Here is an 11,323-nt window from a genome sequence, read left to right as displayed (position 1 = left end):
AAGGTGAAGGCATGAGAGAGCTATGCCCTCACCTGTAACGTTAGTCAGTCAGTCAGTCAGATTGAGAAATTAGTGGTTTTTTCTCTCCCAATTTTCTCAAGTGCTTTGGTGGCTTTTTACACTCAGTTGGTTTCTTTACTACTCATCAGTGTGTATAACGTACTTATAAAGTTTTGATTAGATGCTGCCTGCAGTGTGTTTGTGATTTCAATTTATAAAAGTAAACAAAAAACTTGTCAAAAAGGAAGTAAATATTGGGATGGCTAATATCAATCATTCACAAAGAATGCAAACAATATAGTAGGGATGGCATTTACATCATTCCTACATAATAAACACAGGCAGACAGTGTAGTAGAATGTTAAAAGACAAAAATAGGATAAACTCAATTGTGACTGAATAGTTATATATATTGCTATATGTTAATTCTTGCCTGTGCTATTATGTAGGGATGACGCATATGTCATTCGTACTATCTTGTTTGCATTCTTTGTGAAGGATTGATATTAGCAATCCCTACATTTACTTCCTTTTTTTGGACGTTATTTCTTCACTTGTTAACTATATTCTTGTGTGCCAGCAATACCAAGCATGGGGCGCGCGTATCCCCGATTCGATTTTATTACTCATCAGCTCTAGCAACCTACACCCAAATCTAATTATATATATATCACCTTATAAACTTTCATTTAGGCATAAACATAAAAGCTCTTTAGAGTTTATGTAAAATTTGTGTAAACTATGTAAGGATTTTACAGATCTCTATACTCGCGCGTTGATAGAATACCTATGGAATAAAAACTATCAAACATTGTAGCATACATGGTCTAAAAAATGCTAATTCTGTCATTGTTATAACCTTTCACGAATTTTTTCGGAGTGAGTGATAGTCAAATCTTAGTTTGTGAAAAGTGATTCAGAACAAGGCAGTGAGTTTTTTTTTTTTGCCAGGTTCCTTATTTCCTTTCTTACTGCTTTATTATTCATTTTTATATATTCGGTTTCCCCTGTCTCTTTGTTAAGACTAACTCGTCAACTATACTCTTTGATTCGTGTTTTCTGACCATAGTCGAATGATGACAGCTGCTATTTGAAAATGTGTGCATTCCTAACCGTTACATACATGGAATAATTTTCTTTATTTTTCTTCTTATCACAAATGTGTCTAATATTTACAAAGTGTATTCCAAAACAAAGGATAAGAATGAACAATAGTGATTTTAAATATGGAATAACCTCTTTCAATAAAAATAAAACAAGGGATAAATAAAAAGGTTTTAGCTTTGTCAGTGTTCATTAAGTTCTATTCAGGGGAAGAAGATTCATTGTGTCTTACTAGGTTCGGGAGTCATGTCTGATGAATTTAAGAAGCCACACATGCAGATCTGACAAAAAATGTAATTTTTTTTTATCTATACCGGAAGATATATGAGCGTTTGAAATTATGTAGCAAATGGTGTCATGTTTCCTTAATTTTATGTTACTGCTAAAACATTATCCACATTATATGTATATTAACACATAATATGCCACAGAGACCATTCAACAGTGTTGGGAGCTCAATAGTACAGCACTAGGATTGGCTGAAAGCAGTGGTGTAGCTAAAAAATATGTCCCCCTAATATAAAGTAATTGAACCCCCTACATTTACTACCCTTGTCGGCAATTCTTAAATTTCTCAGGTCCTTCGGACCTCCTTTTGGCTCGATGATCTCCGCAATTGCGGTGAATGCCATTGGCTAAAAAATATGCCAAAACATGACACACATTTAAGCGTTAGAAACTAACTGTGCAACACATTCAATACTGCATGTACTGTGGTTACATGTGCCTCATACAACATTTAAGGTCTGTAGAACACTGATACTTTTTCAACATGGGTATCAAACGGCTGGTCACAGTTTCGAAGTGCTGTCGAAAATGGGTCTAGAGGCAGGAACGTGAACATTTCAGTTGCTATTTGTACCAAGTTGGGTTGAATCTCAGTAGGTTATCATTATGCTCTAAGCTACATTATTCATGTAGTGTGTGTGTGGGATTTACAGGTGAAGTATTTTTATGTCTAAATTCTCTCGCATATGAAGGGACCTAGAATGAATACATTTCCGGGACCTGATCGGCGTTATTAGTTAGCAGAACGATATTTTCCATTAGTATGATGCTACTTGACACAAAGCATGACTCATGTCATGTTACAATGTAACAATATCAATGTCTGGAATGTATATCAAAGAATCCAGATTTAAAATCTTTGGGGCCATCTGCTGGGGTTAGTTTAAGTATAGTATCTTAAATTGTCCGTAGGATGTAAATATAATTAGAATAAAAAGAAAATATATTAAATTGTTCATAGAACGTAGATCCTATTAGAATAAAAACGTAATATATTAGCTTGTAATTAAGACATAGACAAAATATAGTATTTTAGGTTGAGCGCACTATATAGATATTAAGAAATGGAAATATAATAATTTGACTTGTCATCAATACATAAACGTTATTCAAGGAACCTTAGAACGTCGATACTATTAGATGAAAAATGTGGTATTGCAGTAACTTTGTACAAGTACGTTGATTTATTTTACGTTAGTTAATGTCATTTCTAACGTAGGCATACAGCAAATTAAGGCAGTGTTTAAGTTTGCAGAAATGTTAGAGACAGAAATAAAGTAATTTATTGTCCTTATTTATGGTCTGGACGTTTATTTTCACAGATAATTTACAAGAACCCTCCAACGAAATAATGATTTTACAACAATATGTTAGGATATAACTTCAAGCCATTTTATGAATTGATTGAACAATAGCAACACAACTTTCCTCATGTAGTGGCTAATAAGAGTATCCATTGTGCACAAAACTATAAAAGCTAATTAAGTAATTAATAAACATTTTGATAAATACAGAAAATATACTCGTATTTTACTCATAATATCCAGTACATAACCAAACTTATAGAAATCAAAAATGCACATAATATAGTGTAAACACTCAAACTTTAACACAAATCAATTATAATCACTCACATATAAAATGCAATGACAAAAAATAAAATAAATAGAAACCGAGAGACCTGTAAGATGTTGACCACAGAATTAACTAACTGTGATATCGAAAGGGAGATAGAAGTTAAGTATTATTTAATATAGACGTCGTAAAGTTAAGATATCAAAACTTTAGAAAAAAATATTAAATCTAAAATTCAGATCTGTCACTTGAAAAAACTAAAATTTTTCTTTAAAGATTTGTAATAAGTTAGTCTTAGTTGACAATGACCTTTAATGCACTGGATTAAATTTTATATTTCATAGGGACTGTTGATGGGTTAATATGGCTACGAAGTATGATATAAGGCACACCAAGTTCAAACCTGCAATGAAAAATAAAGACTATTTAGAAGCGCTTCTAAGAATAAGTTATAATTTAAGAATTAGCTTAAAAAATTATTATTTATTTATAATCCACTTTTTATAAAATTGAAACATATAAAAAAATGTGAAAATGCTATAAAAGTGGTATATTACGTATAAGTTATGTATTAAAACATTAACGTGGTAACAACTTGGGAGTCCTTTTTATGAAAAGCTGAAAATGTAACCAGAATCTGAACAAATTCAAAGACATTCAGCTGTCATGTACATCTCCCAAAAAGTATTTACTAACATGCCTCCCCCTATAACATGTTATAGCTACCGAAAGAGGATAAAAAAGTCTAGTGAATCTTAGCAAGAAATTTCTACTGCTGATGGTGATTCTAGTTAGCCTTTTTTGAGACCAAATGTTTCCCTTTTTGTTTATATGCCATCTGCGATTGGGCAAAATTTTCTAGTGTTGTTGTCCCTGTAGATCACATGATTCTTGTTCTAAAAACATCATGAAAAGGTTACTCACCAAATACTTTGTTGAAATTGTCAAGAGTTGTGAAAATAATCTTGAACTGATTTAATAGCAGCTATCCAAAAATCTCGAGTTACCTAAGTGCCTTTTTTCAGTTATCATACTGCACCAAATGGAAAATGAGAAATGTTTCAAGAAATTTCCAGCTGTCAGAGCAACATGTTTGTGATCTTTCCATGGTTCAAAACACTGATTCTACATTATATCTTAGAGAAGCTACACCAGAAAGATCTTTTTGGGAAACCTCAAATGACATCGTATATTTAACACTAATACAGGATAATTTTGCATCAAGAAAGTGTGTACAACATGTGGGCCTGTCAAAATAAGTTAACTTTTTACCTCAGCCAAATATATATAAAAGTGAGGATCACTTCTAGCAAAGCATAATTTTATGAATGAACTGTTAAAGACAAGTTTTACTTCTTTGTATTTTGCTATAAAAAAGAGATTGTTAGTATTGCAATTAAGAGTTGTAAGTAGGTAAAGTTTAAAAAGTGAAAATAGTTTCTCTGCTATCCTAAACTATATCTTACAATATTTAGAAAGCAACTAACATTATGTAGTAAAGTATAAATACAAATGAAAAAAAATATTAACAACTATTTTTTTATAAGGCTTGCTAACATTATCATACATAACCACATTTGAAATATGTTTTTTTTTGTTTTAACATAGATGCTGAGAAAAATAAAATGGGATTGATGCAACTGGTACCAACAACCAGGAGAGCAAGTTTTTTGAAGTTATGAAAAACAGTATGTTTGATCTAGAAGCATTTATTAAAAGAATTTAGCCCCCAGTGGCATGTCTGTGGACTTGCAATGCTAGAAACTGGGTTTTGATACCCGTGGTGGGTAGAGCATAGAGAGCCCATTGTGTAGCTTTGTGCTTAACTTCAAAAACAAACAAAAGAATTTAACACCTTACCCATCACTTGGCCAGAATATTAAAGCAGGGTACTGGTCAGGCACTTCAATACAGGCATCAAAGTAGGCAAACAGAACACAACCTGAATAGGCAGCAATTGCTATCAGCAAGTGCCACGCTCCATGCAAGTACGGAAAGTTCAGGGAAGACCACATCTCGCAAAAGAGTCTGTCATTGATCCAACAGCAAAGTGCCAGGACCCACAAAAAAGCAGATCGAATACCCAGTCGAAAGACTCGTGGATTGTTACACCTAAGATGAAAAACAAAAACAAATCACTCTTCTAACATTCAAGCAGGCACACAAAACATCTTGAAAATTAGTGGTTTATGGAATATCTTATCTAGAGGTCAAAGTTTAAGATGTGTTCCCTTCAACTTTCTAGTAAGACAATTACTGATTAAATAAGGGAATATTTCTTTAATAGATTTTCATATTAACTCTTTCATACATTATGGAAAAGAAGAGATAATGGGTAGACTTGTTTATTGTCTTTTTTAGTGCAGAGCTACAAATAGGTTATCTGCATGCTGTCCACTATGGGAATAGAACCCCAAATTTTAGCATTGGAAGTCTGTAAACTTATTGTTGACTCACTGGGGAATTTATAGCCAGACAAAATGTGTTTTATATATATTAAGTATGCAGAAGAAACAATTCCTAATAAACCTGAAGCTACCAAAAATAAATAAAGCTGTGTTAATGTTTGTTTATTAAACAGATATTATTTCAATAAAAATAGTGGGTAAGCTATATCTTCTATGATGCTTCACAAATCTTCAATAATTGTTTCACTTTATATGCTGCAGCTTTAACATTAAGATCAAATTATTTTCAGGCCTGCCAACTCTAAATATTCTAAGTGATATATTTAATAACGTCAGACATCCTAGCTATATAGTAACTCAGTGGCGATCATATGAAACACCACTTGATAGCTCAGAAAATAAAGGTTGCAGTGCTCATTCAGTTTACAAATGTCTTCTAGCTTTTAGCATTTGACTCTAGTAGTACAAACAGTTCATGTTCTAGGCATTACATCTACTAACATCAGCTGTACTAACTGTGTAATAATTATGTAGCTATCACACACTGTCCTACTGATATCTCACTGTGAAACACTGCTTAATAGCTCACTCAGAAAGTAAAGAATGACTAATTTATTGATTAACTAATTTCAGGGTTTTTGGGTGTCCAGGGACTCCCACATTTTGACAGCACTTGGACCCTGCTCCTGTTTGGCAGAATGACAAGTTGATTCAGAAAAGTCACCTTCTAGCTCTGCATGACCCCAGGATTTTCCATGATCCATTGTGGTTCTAGCACCATGCCTCCCCCTCTCAGTGGAGGTCTATTCTGCCACATGGATCACCATCTTCACCGTTCAGTACTCAGTGTCTCTCTTGGCAAAAAGATGTCTCCAACTAATGGGCTTCATCTATCAGCAAAATCTCCAGTCTCTTCTTGCCCAAAGCTGGCAATGACCATTGGTTGGGTTGAATCTCACTGGTTGGCAATTATCTGAATGCTCTATAGAAACCTCCCCATTCATACAGAAAGACACTATTATGACCTTCAGTCATCCATACTTTCTGTGAGCTGAGAGTTACATTCAATAATACTCTCTCAAATGGTGGCTTACTTTTTACCTCAAACTTTTTCCCTTAGTCGTAAGTCTTCATCTGGAAAATGCCAAGCATTACCAATATACAGAACTTATGCTGCACTAAAGTACAAAAACAATGCAGAAGAGTATATCATTGAGAAAAACAGACAAACTCTGTGAAAACAAATTCTGTAGTCATGGCATTGAAAGAAACCTTAATCCTTTATTTTGTGGTATTCTCAGGTGCACTGATTTCTTTATGTGTAACAGTATCACTGCAATAAAGGGTGCTTGACTCGCAATCTGTGGTTCATGAATTCGAATCTCCGTCACTGAATATGTTTTCCCTTCAGAGTTGCTGTCAGGACCAGCTACCTGAGTGTAAAAATTCTTGGCTAGTATGAACTACTCAAGTGGCCAAGGTTGAGTGAAGAAGTAGCAGCACTGCAAATAATAGGAGATTAGCAAAAAATGTAATGTGTGAGTTAAAACTGAATTTCTGAATTGACTGAGTTTAAGAAAACCAAGTGAAAAGTAATCTTTGATTATAACACAAATCTTAGACAAGGGTATAAAGAAAAGGGACATCACTTCTTTCTTACTGTCAAGATATCTTAAGAAGTTCCGGAGGAAGACTGAAATAATATAGCAATTTATACACACAAAAAAAATGTATTATCACTTTAAGAATGCAGGATATACCCAAGTTATTGGTCACTTCATTGGTTACAGTAAGGAGTATAAAAATTATTAAAAATTCTAAAGTTAGATAAGGCAATGATGTAAAGATAGCAGATATAGATGATTGAGTAATTTATATTAAAATAATTTTGAATAAACAAATCAGAAAGTTAAATCACAACCAGCCAATATAAAGTTGTAGTGGAAAGGTAGATTTCAGAAGTACATTTTGACAGTGTTTGACATTTTGTAAGTGGTGTGATACTATTGAAAACTGGTTACTTTTGGGAAGTGTAACAGTCCTTTCAAATGTAAAATATTCATACACTTAGATTATAGTGTGATCAGATCGACGATTTAGAATTACCAAGATGTATATCCCTTTTACTTCGTGGCACTAGAAAACAGATCAACTTGGATCACCAGTACCATTCAAAAATAACCTGCAACAAGTCATACCCTAATTACATTAAACAAAGCACAGCATCTTGTTACAGGTGAGAATCCATGAACACATGGGCAATGGCAAAAGCTGTCTACATGCTCCAGCCAAAAGCAAGCAACATAATCAAGAAGGATTTCCATCTGGAAAAGTGACACAAATTACATTTACACAAGTTGCTTCCATGATATGTTTGTTCAACTGTTGCACATCTCAAGCAGCTAAGAGAACAAAACGGGTGTTCAGGCTCTTCCATATAAAGACAAATTAGTCAAGTCACCTATGGATTTCAGTAACTGGGCTGTTGAAACAGGCATTGGGAACCCATTGTTCTTATAAATTAAACAGACTATGGAAAGTCTTCAGGGAGGAATCGCATACTTTGGTCATGACAGCTTTAGGAATAGAGCCTTTGTAATGGAAACTATGCTGCAGGGTTGTTGTCAAGATGCACTACAGAATGTGGCAACATGGACTATAATGATGTGATGAGGCTTGAAAATTGTATTAATATAACATACTCAACTTCTGTAGAAGATCAAACAAAGACAAACACCACCTTCATGAGAAATCCCAAAAACATTTGCTTGGGACATACTCCTTGATCATGTATAATAAGCACATGACATAAGGCCATTATTGATTACTTGTATGTGAAAAGTTCACATACATTTTAGAAGTGCATATACCTGAAGATTTATGAAAATTTTAAGATAAAGTAGTTTTTACGTTTCTCAAATAATAGAGGAAGAAAACATGGTACTTTCTCAAGCACCATACAGTCTTTATCAACAGAATGCTAAATACTACAACACATGAAGGAAATCCTATACATATGCCAAAGTGTATTATAAGTCATCATTAAAGTAAGTCATTTAACCAATAGTAAGTCAGTATGTTAGTTTCACAGATACACAAACTCAGAACATTGATCAAATAGGTATCACTCATTACCACACATTTCCAGGGCAAATTAAAATGTTTCTGTGAAAGCAATGTCAGAAATTTGAATTTATAACAAAAACAATACACACTAATTTAATATGCAATGTAAAAAACAAAAACAATCAAAACAAGATAACTGTAAATGGTTTGTATGTTAATTAGTACTTGTTACACCAAAATAAAACTAGATAACTCATGAATACAAGTGAAAGCCTTTACAGCAAGAAAACTGTGAGAGTAGTATAATGTTTTATGTCCATAAGTGGCAGCAAATCAGCAGTAAGGAATTTTATAATAAAAGTAGAAAATTATTCAGCAATTAATAGTAAGAAAGTGAAATACTATTTAAAAATAAATATACACCACTAACAGTACAGAATTAAAAAAAAAAGAGAAAGAGGAAAAAAGTAACCCTACAAGAAGAAACAGAGAGAGTGTGGAATGTTGTTTGAATTGTTAATGCCACAAAACCAATACTACAAAATTTAAACAAAAGAAATAGTGAGAAGGTGTTACACTGTTTATTTGGCAAGACCAACAGTATAAAACTTTTTGTAACAAGAAGTACTAAAAGACTGGCATACCGTTTAATTCACTAATGTGTTAAGACAAAAGTAACAAACTTATTTGCAAATAATTTTAACTCCAGAAACATGAAAGAGCAAGAGGGTGGTATTCTCAAAAAACCTAAAAATAAGCCAAGCATATCATATAAATGTAGTGTTAGGAAACTGCTATATTTCACCCTTTCATAACTCAGAAAAGAATGTATCTTAATTTTGTAAAGATGTTCTGTCATTAGCTAACATCCTTTTCAACAAGATATGAATAGCTGTAAAAATGTATTAATTTTGACTTGGGCTTAAGGATATACATATGACAGTGACTACTACATGCAGTTAAAACTGCTTGGCTGTACTCTTATGTCACTGCACCTCTATGGTGTGAATCATACAAAATGGGATGGTGGAATAAGAGTTTCAAAATGCTAGTAGCAGCTGGAGGCTACTCTTCTCTGGAATATGTATAATAAAAATGGTCAATAACTTACGGTTATCTAGGATTATGGGAGCCATGGTATGAGAGAATAGTGTGGTAGACAGTTTTTGTTTTTACCATGTGGAAAGAAGTGGTTGATTCCTCTTTGCTCCAGTGGCTTGTCAACAAAAGCATTGAAGCCAGCTAGCACCGTGGAGTAAAAAATCCCATTGTGTCTCACATATGTACTTGAGTATGTTCTTTTGCTCTCATTGTTCAATTTATTATTTTTGAAACACTTCCCGAACATGCTGTTAATTGCAGATCTTTACAGGTACTTGTTGGACAACAGTTAACCTGAATACTAAGTTAATAAGAAACATTTTAGTGTATGACCAAAAATTAAATTTTTGTTTATTTTGAATGCACATCCATGGGTTCTACTGAGTGTAAGGTAAGGCCAGTTCCAGGTGTCTTTGGGTCGGCAGGGGAATCCAGATCCTCAACAAACAGAAAAATCCTTAGTGTAAGGTTGGTCATTGTTAATTTTTTCCTTTCAGTGAGAACTTAATGAAAATGAAGGCTTCAGCACCCAACAGATTGAAAAACCACTCAAATTTCATGACTATGTTATGTGAAAACTGCATACACTCAGAATGTATAAATTCAGAATAATATTGTTATGTCTCCGTTCGTTAGTTGTTTTCCGTAACTTCGTTCCTACGAAACTTTAGCGACACAAGCCCTTACTTAATAAAACTGGTTTATTCTTTCCGAATTCAACTTTACGATACACTTAATTTCAACAGTCGCGCTATAACAAATGCTATATCTCACGTGGCCAACAATATTTTGTCCGCATACATTCAATTACTCATTACACTGTTGTCCCGTCACGTTGTGAGTGTCTTATTAATATATACCAGACTAACATATATCTAGTAAATACTAGGGCATTCTTGAAGGAACAGGATATTTCTAGAAATACGTGGCGTGACACTAGTCACGTGACCTTGCTGACGCAACACTGCCCCTTCCTTAGTATTGTTCGTCCCGAACAATAGCCACTTACATTAAACTAATAAACAATTAACAATAAATTAATTAAATGTACAGAATTTACAAACACAAAATTAAAATTCAACAAAGTCTTTTAATTTTTTGGGATGTATCTTTTTCCGCACTGGTCTCTATCTCGTTGGCTTCTGCTTCATGTGGGGTTCATCTACTTCATCAGGAAACGTCCTATCATTGGTAACAGTCACATCAGTAATAGTAACTTCATCAAGGGCTTCACTGTTTCCCTTCTCAAAACCGAATAGAGTTTCTTCTTCGACGGTGGCTTTTTCAGGTGACATGTCTTCAACAGCGTCATTTGTTCCATTGTTCACTTCATCTAACTGAAATGTCCTGGACCGTGATAATGCCAAAGCCTGTTGGCATGCACCACCTTTGGCTTACCTCGCTGACCACATTTTACCAGGAAAGTCACGTCTGAAAGACGATCCACTACGTCATATGGGCCTTCCCATGGAGAAGACAACTTAGGAGACTTCCCTTTGGTCTTCCTGGGATTATACAACCACACCTTGTCTCCTGGTTCAAGGCTGACTTCAGTAGATCTCTTATCATAGGTTAACTTCATCGAATCAGCAGACGTTTTCAAGTGTGAACGCACTTGATGGTGAATATCATCCATCCTTTCTGATAACACTTTCACAAACTCTCACACATTCTCAGGCAACTCTTCATAAGGTGGGCATCCTGTTAAAAGATCCACTGGTAACCGAAGTTCTCGACCAAACATCAATTTTGCTGGAGTGTATCCAGTGGTTTCATGCTCT

The 11,323-nt window shown here is 34.1% G+C and overlaps 1 protein-coding gene across 2 annotated transcripts in view; it reads right to left on the bottom strand.

Moving 5' to 3' along the window:
• Positions 1 to 2,665: 2,665 nt before the first annotated feature.
• Positions 2,666 to 11,323, bottom strand: part of LOC106478634 (alkaline ceramidase 2-like) — a 66,196-nt gene continuing 57,538 nt past the window's right edge. For both annotated transcript variants that reach the window (XM_013939190.2, XM_022382260.1), the window contains 2 exons: positions 4,828 to 5,079; positions 2,666 to 3,370 (listed from right to left, as the gene is read on the bottom strand). In XM_013939190.2, coding sequence (XP_013794644.1) covers positions 3,292 to 3,370; positions 4,828 to 5,079 — 331 coding nt within the window. In that variant the 3' untranslated portion in view covers positions 2,666 to 3,291. The remainder of the gene's footprint in view (positions 3,371 to 4,827; positions 5,080 to 11,323) is intronic.

This window comes from Limulus polyphemus, unplaced genomic scaffold (assembly GCF_000517525.1).
Source record: "Limulus polyphemus unplaced genomic scaffold, Limulus_polyphemus-2.1.2 Scaffold235, whole genome shotgun sequence".
Lineage (NCBI taxonomy): Eukaryota > Metazoa > Arthropoda > Merostomata > Xiphosura > Limulidae > Limulus > Limulus polyphemus.
The sequence above is the reverse complement of the archived record's forward strand: the minus strand, read 5'-3'. Positions and strand labels throughout refer to the sequence as shown.